We start from the raw sequence: 13,872 nt of genomic DNA on the forward strand, positions 1-13,872 counted from the left end.
TGGATAGAAAAAAAAAGAATAATTATAGTAATGTATAGTAATAAAATCTAGAGGGGGAACAAATGAGTTTAGCTAAAGATGAAACTATCAGGCAATAATGCCCATGCGCCGCCAACCACGGCCAAGATCGTGCCGGCAATAATCACAATCATGTCGAACACGACTTCGGCGTCTGGGATCTTAAATTGAGCTTGCTCCAGATTACGTTGCGCTGACCGGTTGCTGTTGCGGTTGCTGTTGGTCGTGATCGTGGTCGTGGTCGTGTTGAAAATTTTGAGGTAAAAAGCTAGCGGCAGGACGAGGCAGATCGTGAAGCCGAGTGCGGAACCGACTAATGCCATGATGCGATCAAACGAGGGGAAAACTATGGCGATAATCACAAACAACGCGTTAATGCCGAGCCGGATCATGATGCGAACGAATTGCGGTGAAGTTAAGAAATTGCCCTTGTGATACGGCCGGTCGGCTATCAGCAATGTCCTGTCGTTGTCGTTGTTGTCGTTGTCGTTGTCATCGTGAATTGAAGTCGTTATGTTGCTCAGCAAGGTTTCGTCCCTGTCGAGCTTAAGCGGCTGCGGCACGGCGGATTCAAACACGCCGAGCATGACTTCGATCGTCGTGATGATTGGCCGCGCGTTTAACGGCGTTTTGGATAACGGAATAAACGCAATCAAGATCGTCATGACCACGTTAAGCAAGCCAGGGTATCCCGACGTGTCCACGATCGTGTTTGTGATCTCCTCTGTCACGTAGTCGTCACCAAACATGAGCAGTCCCAACACGCCCATGGACATGTCGACCACGAACGTGAAAAAATAAGTCAAGTTTAGGCATCGGTTAAACTTGTAAGGATGCCGCATGTCCCGGTACACGTTGGGAAAAACTGAATGGCCGCACCAAGGTGACATGAGTAATCCGAGTGATAACGGCACGGTTTTCCAATTTGATGGCAAAATGGAGGATGATGATGGCTTCCAAAGCGAACCTGGAGGTTCACGCTTGATCAAGCCATCAATTAATACGATTAATAAAATGCCAAACGTGGATAGAATGCCTAAAATGCTGGAAAATGATAAGACCGATAACGGCAAAAAAGATAACGGCGTGAGAATGAAAAAAGCTGCAATTTTTAGTTTAGTTTTGGACCAAAACTGGGGCAGCAACGAATTAATCGAATCAGCAAACAGCACCACCAGTGCCACGCATGCACCCAGTAATTCAAGTGAAAACAATAACGACGTGAGCACGCGTGCCCGGGATCCATACGCGGCATACGCAATGTCAGCGTACGTGACCAAGGTTGGATCCGTGTCCAAGCACCTGGCTAAGATCTTGGCCGTGTACAACGTCAAGCCGGCGGCAACGATCATGAACGTGCAACCAATCAGCCAGCCCGCGTATGACATGGCCAACGGCAACGACAATAGGCCGATTCCGATCAGCACGTTGACGGAGTTAAACACGGTCTGCGGCGCCGTGGACCGTCCGGGCACGACCGCCACGACCACGCGCTTCTGGTCTGCGCCGGTCCTGGTGGTGCTGTCGTCAACCATCACGACGCGCTGGCCGCCGCCAAGCAGCTTATCAGCTTGATCCGGACCGAGATGTTCAATCGTGACGTCGGGATCGTCAACATGGTGGTAATGATTCGCCAGCAACGGTGTGGCAGCCGATGACGCCGGCAAGGTCGACGAGCCATCGTAGTAATCGTCATGGTCGTCATTATCATAACGGCCGTGATATTCATCGTCACCGATATCATCATCCCCATCATCATCGTTATAGCTGTTGTTGTCATTGTCGTCGTCGTTGTCTCGATGCCGACGCAATCGCCGGGCCGTGAGCGGGAACGAGTCCACCGACGCTGGATCGGTAAAGAACGATAGCGGGTCGATGGCAAAAAAGGACTGGGCCCGTGAGTATGACGACGCGAACCGGTCCAGCGAGTTATGCCCGCCAGCGTGAAGAAAGGCACGCGTGAGTGAACCCCTGCGGCCGCCAGCATCAGCCATCAGCACTGCTGCCGTGGCAGGTGAACCTGATCCTGTACCTGCACCTGGTCCTGGGCCTGGGCCGGGGCCTGAAGATGGCTGCTGTTCAGGCATTACTCAAAAACGGAAAGGGAAGGCGGATGTGGCGTATACGAGCTATACTGATGACAGCCGTCAAAACAAAAAAAAAAAACCAAAAAAAAAAAAACCGAGGCCAGACATGATGGAAGCATAACCGCGATTAGGTTTCGGTGAGCCGCCGCGATAAGAACCCGTGCTTGGCTTATCGTTCTTATCGGCAGCGGTCAGGGGCGCCAGCCGGTCGCTTATGTCAGCGGGCCGTGTCTCTAACAAAAAATGAATCCAACGTTGCAACTAAAACGAAAACAAAAAAATAAAAAAGGTCAAAGCAAAGCCCAAAACTGTAATACGTATTTTTGTATTGGTTGCAAACGTCATCTGCAACTGATGACAATAATGCATCCTTCGCTGTCTTCATCGTCTTGCATCTCCACTTCATGCGCCTGCTCTTCAACCGCTTCTAATGCCAACACAATATTGACATCAATGTCTTTAACAAGGTCATGTACGTAATCATCATCATTAATACTACTGACTTTGTCTCGTAGTAATCAATGACTTGCGGGGCCTTATGTACTGGGTTGGCATGACTTGAGGAACAGACCCTGCCGCTCCATCTTGTCCGCACGGGATGTTTGACTACAAAATTGCATATTTAATTTTTTCTCTTTTTGTTTATTATAAATTTTCAAAACTTATGTTGAGCGTAAATTGAGAATGTGACGAAGATGACAAAACTTGGACGAATCCGGGGAAGCAGCGATACCCTAGCCTTCACAATGCCATTTGTACATCGCCATGGCTTTCCGTTTGCCTTCACGTCAACACGCGGCATGTTTCCACGATCAGACCTTATCCGCTACGCCAGAACACACGGAATCGCGGCTGACCACTCTCATGTTCTTCCGGTGGACTTGCTCGTGCCATTTCCTGACAACCGCACGGATCGTGAACCGATCGCCAACGCCGTCGTGATCAATGACGATGAGCCAGCGTTTGTCGAACCAGTCCAGCCATCGTGGTTGTCGCATGATGAGATTGCACCTGTCGGCACCAAGTTTAGATTTGAATCGCCACTGATGAGCATGCACGCGAACATTGTTGGCGTCGATCGACCTGGGATCGACCCGATTCGATTCCTTAACCCGGTCGTTATGATTGATGATTCCTCGCCAGCATTTACTTACGGTTTCAACATCAACAACCACGATTCCGATATGTCCATTATTTTGGCCGAGAAATTGCAAGTCAGCAGGCACGTAATCTCTGTGATTGCGCGCGCGCTCACACTCGACACGCTCGACAGTCTACAAACTGATCGCTCAATTCATTCTTGCGTAAAACAATTTTCATTTTGTTCTATAGTGCAACTACTAAAATCTGGGTAGCACCGCTTGTCGTCTCCAATCTTGATTCCTTGCCAGCCTCTGCGCAGTGCATTGCCATCTCATGACCTCGCACTTTTGTCCGACCCCGTATCATCGCCGGCCTCAATATGGGACAGCGTTCCGTTATCACCTGAAGATGTGACCGTGCTAAACACATCATTTTCTACTCCGCCGCCACCGAAACCTTGCTCGGCATTACAACTATCAAGTCCTTTAGTGCCCACCGTGATTCATGCAAGGCCGACCAATTTTGCTCATCTACCAGTTTTCCCTTATCCATCACCACGGCATCATGGTCTTGACCATGCCATTTCTGGGCGAGATTGCAAGTTGCAATCGTCAATGTCAACTTTTTCTGATGAAACTCTTTCCATCGCGACCGCTGAACGCTTGCATGATCATGAAAGTTCATTAAGAGTTCCGGTCGTGACCGTGACGGCATTGGAATCACGTCAGGCGCGGTCAGCTCGGTGCCGATATTACTTAACCCAGGTTGTGAACGCGCTGCGTTCTTGGAAAACATCACAAAACAGTGATTGGAACCTTCGATGGAAGCCATTTCTGTTAGACAAAAAAAGTTATATAGAGCAAGAAAAGTTTGAATACCTGGCTGATGCGCCGGTCGTGATTGAATTAGCAGTCGATAGTTTATATGTCAGGTCGAAAATATCCGATGATTACGATTTGAGTGATGATACCCCGGATTCCTCACCACCGCCATTACCAGTCTTGGAATCTCTAGAATCACTTGTATCCGCACACAAATCATTACTGAAACCAACGGATTACAATATTAAAGGAATGCCGTTAATACCGTTTGAATTCCATAACAATGACGAAACTGTTGTTGAAACCCGAGTTGCTAACGAACAGGAAAAACAACAGTTGCTAGAAACCCGGCGGCAAAACGAACAGGCAACGACGGCAAGGTTGCACGCTGCTGCCGTGGCAAAATTGGATTTCAGGTTTGAACCTGCGGTTACGATATTGATCAACACGGCCACGTTTCTGACCGCCAGAAATGAATTGTATCGAGATTTGATGACCTGCACGCATGGCATGGTCGCTGTCGAACGGGACTACGGGCTTGACGAGCCAGACGTGCTGTTGTCGTGCCGTACCGGCGTGCTCGTGTTTTCGTTTGCCGAAATCATTCAATTGTCGGCCGGCAACGTGAACATGTCACTGGCCCGGGCCAGGCGAGTAAACATGCGCATCAGCCAGTTGCTGATCATGGTGATCGTGCCGGAATCGGTCACGCTGGACAACCGAACCGACATGCAATCACTTACATGGTTCATTACGAGCGCGGCCGGCATGACTGTCATTTTAGTGAACGACTCGAATGGCACGGCACGAGTGGTTGAACGCATGGCAAGTTTGGTTCGAGAGTTTGCCACCGCTGGTGATGGCATTGCTGAAATTGAAACAACTGTATGACCTCAAAAATGGCCCCTGAATCGATTTTTTTTTTTTTATTTTTACTAACCGTTGTTTGCCACATGTTACAGTGGGAAAGATTTTTGAGAAAGCTCGGCATGAACGGGTACGCTGCCCAGCAAGTTTTAAAACGGGCCCAAAGCCTGGACCGGTTCGTGTGTTGTCAGCCGAGCGAACGAACGGAAATGTTTGCGGATTTAGTTGGGGATCGAGTGTTGCAACGAGTCTCACAAGTTCTGCAAGCCAAGTTGTAATGATTTTTTTTTTTTAGCTTAAAAAACAAATGTAAAAAAAAAAAAAAAAAAAAAAGAACGCCAACAGATTATGCAATGGTATAGTGATCTCATTCAAGCAAAGCAATACTTGATTATGAACTATCCCTGTCCAAAACTCATGCTATAACCACCTTTGCCATCCGGTTTCATGTTAAACATGTCCGTGCTCAATCCAAACGGTTTTAACAAGCCGTTGCCTAATTCTTTTAACTTTCCCACCATTTCCGCGGTTTCCTTCTTTTGAGCTTGCGCGATCAGCGGTGCCATGCGGGAAACATGCTGCCTGGCTAATGCCTTGTCAGCAGCACCGGCACTGCTGCAGTCATTCACGATGGCCTGGTAATCTTCAGACGCGGCTTGCAAGCTCGTCCAGGTGCCAACATGTTCGTTCGCGGTCGCACGACGAAGTAAAGCTTTCAGGTTACGGTCGTGATGATTGATCTGCAACACGGCGGTGGCGTGGTCCACGGCGGCCGGCCACTGGCCGAGCTTAACGTGACAGGCGGCCATGTTGTTGTGCAGCACGGCGCGATGATTGTTTAAATCTTGATTGTCATCATTTGACAATGACAATGCGACATCTGGTTCAGGTAACGTGGCCAATGCGGACGAGTATTTTGCGATCGCGCCGTCGTAATCTGATGAGTTGAACAATTGATTGCCCGACGATTTCAAAGCCAACGCGGATCTTATTAGTTCGTCGTGATCTTGAACACTTGCGGGCTTATTATTATTTTCTAGCTCTTGATCATTCTTGCCATTATCATCTTCGTTGCCGCCGTTATTGTGCACCGTGGTCGTGTGAGTATCGTCATGTTGCCGTTGTCGTGGTCGTGGCGGTGGTGGTGATTCAGATCGGGCCCTGGTTTCTTTTTTTCCATCAGTCTTAGCGGCGCCAAACGGATTACAAATTGTCTATTCAATTGCATGTATTTTTATTTTATTTACCTGTCACGATTTCTGGACTGGTTGTTTCAATCTCTTGCAACACTGCCATGGCTTATATATATATTGTGAATATTTTTGTTAATTCATCCAACGCTCTGCGTCATCTCGAAACCGTGGGCATAATAACATAACCCAATTTTTTAAAAAAGGGTAAGGGGAACCCCAATGCAGTGGATTTGCGTTTCAATACATCATCGTGAGCCCCCACCTGCAAGCAATATATATCTATATATATTTTTTAACTAGATTTTAATCGTCAGACAGGCAACAGTCAATTACAATTGCAAGATAAAACCAAAAAAAAAAAACAAAAAAGAAAAACAGAATGACAGAAATTTCTGACCCGTCATTGTCTTCATCAGTTGATGATGCAACAGCAAAGGCCAAGTTTGAATTTAAAGCCATATCATCGGCATTCCCTGCGCCGGTCACGTCTTCGACAGCTTCATCCGTGACGAAGCCAACAGATGCGAATGCTGAACAACAACAACAACAACAACAACAACAACAACAGGCAACCGTAACTGCAGCTACAACTTCAACTACATCAACCACGACTGCAATTGCAACAGACCAAGAACAAAAAGAACAAAAAGAACGACAAGAAAATGAAAAAATCATAGCCGAGTTGCACAAGATCATTGCCCGCAAGCGCAGGTTTGGCCAGGACGCGAGCGAGATTGAAAAAATTTTGACCCGAGGTTCCAAGTTTGCAGGCGGGCAAGTCGTGGATCGTGCGGCAGCGTTGCGCATTATTTCTGGTGCCAAGATTGATAAGCCGTTGACGAATCATTACGGCAATACAAGCAACGGTGGTCGTGGTTACCGTGGTGGTTATTACCGTAGTCACCGTGGCTGGCACAGGGATTCTCAAAATTATCATCATCACTACGGTGCACGTAAGTTATTCTACCCGCCCCCCCCCTTGACATTACTAGTTTTATTTTTTTTTTTTGGTTAATTTGTTGATGGGTGGTTTAGGACGAGGTCAGAGTTATAATACTTCTGCCACAACGACGACGATAAGCGAAGCGGAAAAGGAAAAATTGCAAAAACGACAGGACAGGTTTGCTGGGAAATGAAGTTCATTTTAATTTGCTCACTGTTGTATACGGCTCGTAATGAAAAAAAAAAAAAAAAAAAAAAAAGAATAATAATAATAATAATTAATTACAATTGATTTAAAAACCATACTATTACAAAATGTGTGCAAAAAATAAAAAACATGATACAATGATATATAAATTTTTACTCAGCCTTGGATTGACTTGAGTTCGAAGTTGTGGGCACGTTCGCATCTTGACCTTCAGTCGGCGTGGCTTCCACGCCAGGTTGCAATCCGGTCGTGCCAAACAATCCGATCGATGGCAAAAATCCGGCCTTCTTTAATTCGGTTTCCAATTCGAGATCACCCATGCCTTCTTCAAACAGCAAGTGATGATCAAGACCTTCAATCTCTTGATGTTCAGGTACTCTGAACTTCAATCCGGGGATGTGATCGATAATAAGTAACAAAATCACGGTGACGACAAACGTGTAACCGACGATGGCACAAACTTCGGCAAGCTGATATCCGAGCTGAATGTAATGATGATCAACCCATCCGGAGTAGTCTGACGCGCCGTCGAGCATGGACACCCAGTTTGCGGCAAACAAGCCGGTCAGCAAAGCACCGACAATGCCACCAATGGCATGCAGCCTAAAAACTTCCATGCCTTCGTCAACATGCAACCACTCGTTCACATTCTCAAACAAGCGCACGACAACAGCGGTCAAAAAGCCAATCACGGCAGCAAAGTAAACCGGGACGTAGCCTGCAGCGGGCGTGATGCCAACAAGACCAGCCACGCAACCTTGGCACGCACCAACAAGGGAGAACCGTCCGCGGTGCAAGATGTAGTCCATGGCGGACCAGCCAATCACGCCGGTGGCGGCAGCAAGGTTGGTGTTGAACAAAACATAGGACGTGCGCACGGTAGCGTTCAAGGTCGATCCACCATTGAAACCAAACCATCCAAACCAAATCATCCATGTGCCGATAAACACTAAAGTCGGGTTGTGAGGAACATATCTTGGGTTTTGCTTGCCAGGCTTGTTGTGCTCCAACCGGCGGCCAATCACGAGCGCATAAGCCAACGCACCGACACCAGAAGAAATGTGAACCGGTCCACCGCCGGCAAAGTCAAGCGCGGGCAAGTTGTACAACCAACCGGTCGCGTTCCATGTCCAGCACACGATCGGACTGTACACGACAGTGCACCAGCAAAAAGCAAACACCATCGACGGTAAAAGACGGCAACGTTCAAACGCGCCGCCAATCATGATCATGACCGTGCAACCAGCAAACATGAGTTCGTACAACGCAAACAAGGGCTCGGGTAGGTAGCCAGACGCCTCGGCAACCACGTTGCGCATGCCAAAATTCGTGAGCGTGCCAATGAACTTGTCGGCATCGGCAGCGAACGCGAGCGAATAACCCCAAAAAAACCATTGGAACGAAACCACGCCGAGCACGCCCATGGTTTGCCACAGTAACGTGGTGGCAGACTTGCGCCGACACAGACCAGCGTAGAACAGGCCGAGGCCGGGAATGATGGGGAACACAAACACTGATCCGGGGCATTAGTCTAAGATTCAGAAAGCAGCAGCAGCAAAAAAAAAAAAAAAAAAAAACACGTACCGGTGGCAGACATCATCCACACCTGATGGAAGCCACTGACGACATAGGACAGATTGACGTCCATGTCGCGGGAATCACCGCCGGCCACGGTCCATCCTGGCGAGGTATCGTTGAATAACTGCGAAGGAGTTTCAGCCATGATTATGAACAAAAGTTGCTGATGATTTGGATGAACAGCCTTTCCAGAGGCACCATGGCCGGGTTTATATACACGTTTCAGCCGATTGTCGTTTGAGATAAGCAGTCCGACATCGACGGTTTTGGCGCTGGCAGAAAAAGCAACGACAAGTCTTATCTCTGGGCAAAACTTTAAATCCCCAACCTAACCCAAGCCACCAACTAATTGCCAGGCCACACAAACGCCACACACCTCAGTCAAGCCTAACATGTAAACTGTAAACCCGCCAGCCGGCTTATGACCGCCTGTGCGTCTGCCTGGCTGCCCATGGCTGCCGCACGCTTGCACTCGTTCGTTCGTTCGTTCGTTCGCTCGGTCGTTCAATCTGAGAACGGGCCTGTGTATCGGAAATGCCAGCGGAGTGACCGCGACCTGGTCCCACGGCACGGCATGTCTTCCTACTTATCAAGCAAGGTTCCGAGTTTCTGCCTCCAAAGTTATCGCCGGACAATGGATTTCGCGGCCGCTGATTGGCTGCAGATACGAGCGTGCTGATAGCGCGTTGACTCACGCTGAAGTGGAAAACTCTGTTTTGCGTGATTCGTTTTTCGTTGACGCTAAGCTAAACCTTAACGCGGTCCAATTTCGGTTGTTCTTTTTTTTCTTTACCACGTGTCGCTGGCGGCCGCCGCGTTTGGCTTATATGCGGAGCATTGTCATCCCATGCTGCACGTGCAATACTTCTTGTGCTTGCACTTGCACTGCCTCGAGGGAAAGTTGGCAAGTGCCCTACCAAATATAGAAATATATATCTACGTCTGCCGGCAGCTCAATCATCACCACACAATGGCTCGCCGGCGCGCTTCTCACGTTCGCATTGTGTTTTCGTATGCGTTTGACTGGGTTTTTATTGCCGTGCTGCTCGCCCTTGGCGCCTACGTGTCTCGCCTGCCGCCAAAGTTTTCCCGCTTCTCGCTGACCGACATTACGATCCAATACCCTCATGCCGAGCACGACACGGTCTCGTTCTTGCTCTGTGGCGTGCTTGCCGTGCTCGTGCCCGTCTTTGTTATGGCCGCCTGGTCATTTGTGATTGACCGCGTCCGTTATCGGACAATCTCCGTGCCGGCCCTGTTGTGGGAATTCAACTGCGCCATTCTCGGCCTCGCGCTCAGTCTTACGCTGGCCCTGGTCGTGACCTCGTCACTTAAGGGCATCGTGGGCCGGCCTCGTCCGGATGCGATCGCTCGTTGCCTGCCGGAACCTGGTGCTCAGGACCGGCCCGTGTACGGCTTGAGCGATATTTCGATTTGCTCGCAAACCGACACGAGCGTGCTGAACGACGGCTTCCGCAGCTGGCCGTCCGGTCATTCCAGTACCGCTTTTTCTGGTCTTTTCTTTTTGTCCCTTTATTTCGCAGGCAAGGTGTGCCTGTTTGACAACAAGGGTGAAGTATGGAAAATGGTACTCGTGTTGTTGCCCACGCTCGGCGCCAGCGCAATTGCCTGCTCAAGAATCCTTGACAAGCGGCATCATGGTACCGACGTCTTGTCGGGCACGATTCTCGGCATTGCTTCTGCTTGGATCTCGTATCGGCTGTACTTCCCACCCCTGTCCGCCACCGAACGTGAAGGTCGTGCGTGGAGCATCAGGCACTGGGCTGATTCCAAAGTGTCACCCCAACCGAATAACAATCCATCAGCTTATGACGATGTCGATGAGGAAGATGAGGAACACGAGATTGGGCTTGCGACGCCAACAGATAACGTGCCACGCCGCAGGCCGGTTGGTGATGGCAGAAACTCTTCGCCCGTGATTGAAACTTACGGGCAATCATCTTTTTATCCTGAACGGTACGAACTTGCAGATTTGCATGCATTCAATGTCGACATTGATCGTGATGGATTTGCTAATTTACCCAACAGCAGCGACGTTAATAATAATCATGAGCCTGAACGCGGCAACAACAACTTGGAACAACCAAGAAATCCATTCCAATCGTGAACCTACACTATTTGCTATATTAAAGCATAGGTAAATTTTTTTAATTTAAATATGTATGCATACCTGCGTTTTTAGAAACGCAAACTAACCTTCAGCAGATACGCATGGGTATTATCATTCGGTTCCTTACACTATACATAACTAGAATGAATTACAAACCTGATGGTAAAAAAGCACAGTATATTAATTGCCCGGTACGTAGTAATACATAAAATGGAAAAAAAAAAACAAAAAAAAAGCCTGATACTCTTGATATCATCGTCTCATAAATTAAAAAAAAAAAAAAAAATATACCAAATTAGATTATCTCATTTTTTTCCCCCTCTCTCCTAATATTTAGCAGAGCCACCGACCTGTTGTATATTAGCATCAATCATTGGGGAGAATATATATATCATCGTACCTGTTCTTGATAGACTTCAATAGTATCATTCTCACCCATGTCCAGCTAAAATAATTCCAAATTAGTAACCCAAATTCACTCTGCCTTGTTTTTTTTTTTTTTTCGCCTTACCGATTCAGGAGTATCAGTGTCAGACACGCGTTGTCCGTCAAACAAGAACCGAACCGCGCCTCTTGATTTTCCTTGCCGATCACAGAACGTGTCCATCAATTTTTTCAATTGAGTCGATCGCCTGATTCGGAAAAAGACTTCGTTATTGCCATCCGTAACCTTGATGTTCAAATGTTCTCCTCCAGCAGTGCCAGCTCCGGAATTGGCTCCCTCAGTTGGATTCTCGGTCTTCTCGGTCTCCGGTTTCACGTCGTCCGTACCAGCCATTCGTGTAGCAAAAATTTAATAATTTCGTTCAAAAAAGAAAAAAAAATGGAAAGCAAATTATATTTATACAAAGTAATGAAAAAGATTTCCGCAACTGTGAAAACGTTGTAGAAAAAGACGAAACAATAAGCCTTATAAAAAGTGATTGAGTTTGCACATATAAATTTGGACTGCAAGTGTAAGCAAGGTGATAATAAAAAAACAGTAATGGGCTTCGTACCAACAACTTTGCAAAAATTTGTTCTTTGATTCCAAATTACTTGCTCATACGTCAGTTTATATAGTTTGAGTCTTTTCATCTTTCCATCCGTCATTTTGATTTTATTTATGGCCGCTGAACCGTCGTCAACAGTATGCCATAAGGAAGCGTGCGCAATTCAAAGTAACTACTAATTTTCTTTTTGTAATATCTGCTTTCAATAATATATATATCTATCTATAATTCATAATATTCACAGCATTTTTTTCTTTTGTTTTTCTTTTGTTTATCATATATAGACTGCTTGCAGCGATGGCGATACGACGAAAGCAAATGCACGGATGCAATCGACGCGTTGTATGCGTGCTGCAGTAACATGTACGTTCAAGATCCAACCGCTCGTGCGGTCGCATGCCCGAGACCGGACCTGCTCAGTTTAAAAATCGAGCAACGATCGCAACAGAAGGTCGATGCCGAGTTGAGAACAACCAAACCACATCATGGCAGTCGCTGAACGTGACACTCCACAACGGAGGTACTCTATCTTGTTTGCAATTACTAATAGAAGGACTTCAATCAATTGTATAACATTATATTGAAATTTTTTTAAAAACAAAATTATGTACGTTCCAAAACCAAGCACTCTAAAAATAAACCAAAAGTGCACAGAATGGACAGCTAGAACTTAAAAAAAGTGAAAACTTTTCCTAATAATTTATATTAGACAACCATGAGCACGCAGAGCCGTCATAGACGACGTGAAAGACTGTGGAGGCGATAATTTATTTTATAATCAATCCGTGACTCTAGGTGCCTGTGGTTTTTAGACATTGAAGAGAAGAAAAAAAAAAAAGAAAAGATTGTTGATTGGAGTTAATTGATATAGGCAGATGTGATAGGGCAATCTGACTAGGGTTGTTTGACTTTATTAACGCACAGTCGCCCTATATGAGAGCTTAGTCAAAATAACTAATAATTGACTAATCAAACTCGTTAACAATTCCTTACGTGGCTATATTGTTTACAATCCAACAATCAGTCGTGGGATTAAATCATTCCATATCGGAACTGAACTGACTAATACGGCGATTAGGCTCGAAAAAATGTACGAAAATTTTTGAATGGTGCTCAAAAAAAGTTCATTTTGTCAGAGCAAGATGGCGTGAAAAGCTGTAAGCGAACGGCTTGAACAAAAACTCTTACCCAAACTTTGAGAATTTATTAACACTACTTAACTAATAAACTAACCATTGTGGATACATACATTTGAGAATAATAAAACAAGCCTGGAGTCTCTTTCACAGCATAGAATTTTGTATGTCAATATGGGTTTGTACGAGTTTTTTTTTGTGATGCCGTTTGAGTTGTGCAATGATTCGACTACTTTTCAGAAGGCGATGGATTTTTATTTTTTAGAGACTATTTGGGTCAATTTATACTTGTTAATATTGATGATATCTTTGGCTTCTTTTTTAACCTGTTGAATGAGCATATGGAATATAAAGCACATGGGTTTGCTTTGACATTAGGAAAATGTCATTTGGGATGTACGCCAGATCAAGCCCGGCACACCATCCAGGTAGAACCGAATTGAGGGGATACTTTAATATGCCACAAGCGATGACAATCACCAAAATCCGAGTTTTTTTTAGAATATTACTACTGTAAACAAGCGCACATAAGATGTACAGCTAGGGTATGGGTGGAGGAATGGTTAGGGTAGAATAGAGGAACGTTTCCCCTGTACGCCCAGTTGTGATCCCAATTAAGACTAACTGGTTTGGCATACAGGCTACGAATCTCCGCACCCTGTTACAAATTGACACCCATTTCATTAACCCCATCTTTCTCCCAAAGAAAAAAAAATGAATACTTTCCAACCCCATTTAATATTTCACGTCCCAAAAAAAAAAAAAAAAAAAAGATTCATAAGATTTTATTACTATACATTACTATAATTATTCTTT

At 46.2% G+C, this 13,872-nt stretch overlaps 9 protein-coding genes across 9 annotated transcripts; 5 read left to right on the top strand and 4 right to left on the bottom strand.

Annotated features, from left to right (window-relative positions):
- Positions 1-27: 27 nt before the first annotated feature.
- Positions 28-1,553, bottom strand: V1514DRAFT_313134 (transmembrane amino acid transporter protein-domain-containing protein; the record flags this gene model as incomplete). The annotated part of the gene is made up of 2 exons (XM_066925820.1): positions 28-480; positions 595-1,553. 2 exons carry the CDS (start codon positions 1,551-1,553, stop codon positions 69-71), a joined length of 1,371 nt encoding a protein of 456 aa, XP_066780567.1. The 3' UTR covers positions 28-68.
- A 1,139-nt stretch (positions 1,554-2,692) lies between these two features.
- Positions 2,693-3,631, top strand: V1514DRAFT_15910 (uncharacterized protein). Its single transcript, XM_066924523.1, has one exon. The coding sequence runs from the start codon at positions 2,801-2,803 to the stop codon at positions 3,458-3,460; it is 660 nt and encodes a 219-aa protein (XP_066780568.1). The 5' UTR covers positions 2,693-2,800; the 3' UTR covers positions 3,461-3,631.
- Positions 3,632-3,655: 24 nt separating this feature from the next.
- V1514DRAFT_287036 (uncharacterized protein) lies at positions 3,656-5,154 on the top strand (the record flags this gene model as incomplete). The annotated part of the gene is made up of 2 exons (XM_066925212.1): positions 3,656-4,894; positions 4,972-5,154. Coding segments are annotated over 2 exons (1,422 nt in total), but the record flags the coding sequence as incomplete, so codon positions are not given.
- Positions 5,155-5,157: 3 nt separating this feature from the next.
- V1514DRAFT_339317 (uncharacterized protein) lies at positions 5,158-6,208 on the bottom strand. The gene is made up of 2 exons (XM_066928960.1): positions 6,124-6,208; positions 5,158-6,044 (listed from the first exon to the last, which is right to left on the bottom strand). The coding sequence occupies exons 1-2, from the start codon at positions 6,170-6,172 to the stop codon at positions 5,275-5,277; spliced, it is 819 nt and encodes a 272-aa protein (XP_066780570.1). The 5' UTR covers positions 6,173-6,208; the 3' UTR covers positions 5,158-5,274.
- A 110-nt stretch (positions 6,209-6,318) lies between these two features.
- Positions 6,319-7,274, top strand: V1514DRAFT_339318 (uncharacterized protein). The gene is made up of 2 exons (XM_066928961.1): positions 6,319-7,022; positions 7,105-7,274. The coding sequence occupies exons 1-2, from the start codon at positions 6,449-6,451 to the stop codon at positions 7,203-7,205; spliced, it is 675 nt and encodes a 224-aa protein (XP_066780571.1). The 5' UTR covers positions 6,319-6,448; the 3' UTR covers positions 7,206-7,274.
- Positions 7,275-8,994, bottom strand: V1514DRAFT_355084 (ammonium transporter AmtB-like domain-containing protein). Its single transcript, XM_066929622.1, has 2 exons — positions 8,804-8,994; positions 7,275-8,732 (listed from the first exon to the last, which is right to left on the bottom strand). Exons 1-2 carry the CDS (start codon positions 8,940-8,942, stop codon positions 7,372-7,374), a joined length of 1,500 nt encoding a protein of 499 aa, XP_066780572.1. The 5' UTR covers positions 8,943-8,994; the 3' UTR covers positions 7,275-7,371.
- Positions 8,995-9,704: 710 nt separating this feature from the next.
- V1514DRAFT_339324 (phosphatidic acid phosphatase type 2/haloperoxidase) lies at positions 9,705-11,151 on the top strand. The gene has a single exon (XM_066928962.1). It carries the CDS (start codon positions 9,768-9,770, stop codon positions 10,923-10,925), a length of 1,158 nt encoding a protein of 385 aa, XP_066780573.1. The 5' UTR covers positions 9,705-9,767; the 3' UTR covers positions 10,926-11,151.
- V1514DRAFT_339327 (ubiquitin-related domain-containing protein) lies at positions 10,959-11,945 on the bottom strand. Its single transcript, XM_066928963.1, has 3 exons — positions 11,440-11,945; positions 11,329-11,373; positions 10,959-11,278 (listed from the first exon to the last, which is right to left on the bottom strand). The coding sequence occupies exons 1-3, from the start codon at positions 11,704-11,706 to the stop codon at positions 11,255-11,257; spliced, it is 336 nt and encodes a 111-aa protein (XP_066780574.1). The 5' UTR covers positions 11,707-11,945; the 3' UTR covers positions 10,959-11,254.
- Positions 11,946-11,975: 30 nt separating this feature from the next.
- V1514DRAFT_339329 (uncharacterized protein) lies at positions 11,976-12,600 on the top strand. The gene is made up of 2 exons (XM_066928964.1): positions 11,976-12,088; positions 12,205-12,600. The coding sequence occupies exons 1-2, from the start codon at positions 12,034-12,036 to the stop codon at positions 12,417-12,419; spliced, it is 270 nt and encodes an 89-aa protein (XP_066780575.1). The 5' UTR covers positions 11,976-12,033; the 3' UTR covers positions 12,420-12,600.
- The last annotated feature ends 1,272 nt before the right edge of the window (positions 12,601-13,872 follow it).

This window comes from Lipomyces japonicus (genome assembly GCF_038497905.1).
Source record: "Lipomyces japonicus strain CBS 7319 unplaced genomic scaffold V1514scaffold_103, whole genome shotgun sequence".
In the NCBI taxonomy this organism is placed as follows: Eukaryota; Fungi; Ascomycota; class Lipomycetes; order Lipomycetales; family Lipomycetaceae; genus Lipomyces; species Lipomyces japonicus.

Bases quoted from the DNA above. Each gene is read 5' to 3' on its own strand.
- V1514DRAFT_15910 (XM_066924523.1), top strand. From the start codon at position 2,801: ATGACAAAACTTGGACGAATCCGGGGAAGCAGCGATACCCTAGCCTTC.
- V1514DRAFT_339317 (XM_066928960.1), bottom strand. From the start codon at position 6,172: ATGGCAGTGTTGCAAGAGATTGAAACAACCAGTCCAGAAATCGTGACA. The intron at 6,045-6,123 runs GTAAATAAAATA...ATGGAAAAAAAG, and splicing joins CAGTCCAGAAATCGTGACAG to AAACCAGGGCCCGATCTGAA.
- V1514DRAFT_339318 (XM_066928961.1), top strand. From the start codon at position 6,449: ATGACAGAAATTTCTGACCCGTCATTGTCTTCATCAGTTGATGATGCA. The intron at 7,023-7,104 runs GTAAGTTATTCT...TGGGTGGTTTAG, and splicing joins TCATCATCACTACGGTGCAC to GACGAGGTCAGAGTTATAAT.
- V1514DRAFT_355084 (XM_066929622.1), bottom strand. From the start codon at position 8,942: ATGGCTGAAACTCCTTCGCAGTTATTCAACGATACCTCGCCAGGATGG. The intron at 8,733-8,803 runs GTACGTGTTTTT...GCCCCGGATCAG, and splicing joins GTGGATGATGTCTGCCACCG to TGTTTGTGTTCCCCATCATT.
- V1514DRAFT_339324 (XM_066928962.1), top strand. From the start codon at position 9,768: ATGGCTCGCCGGCGCGCTTCTCACGTTCGCATTGTGTTTTCGTATGCG.
- V1514DRAFT_339327 (XM_066928963.1), bottom strand. From the start codon at position 11,706: ATGGCTGGTACGGACGACGTGAAACCGGAGACCGAGAAGACCGAGAAT. The intron at 11,374-11,439 runs GTAAGGCGAAAA...GAATTATTTTAG, and splicing joins ACACTGATACTCCTGAATCG to CTGGACATGGGTGAGAATGA. The intron at 11,279-11,328 runs GTACGATGATAT...AATATACAACAG, and splicing joins TTGAAGTCTATCAAGAACAG to GTCGGTGGCTCTGCTAAATA.
- V1514DRAFT_339329 (XM_066928964.1), top strand. From the start codon at position 12,034: ATGGCCGCTGAACCGTCGTCAACAGTATGCCATAAGGAAGCGTGCGCA. The intron at 12,089-12,204 runs GTAACTACTAAT...TATCATATATAG, and splicing joins GGAAGCGTGCGCAATTCAAA to ACTGCTTGCAGCGATGGCGA.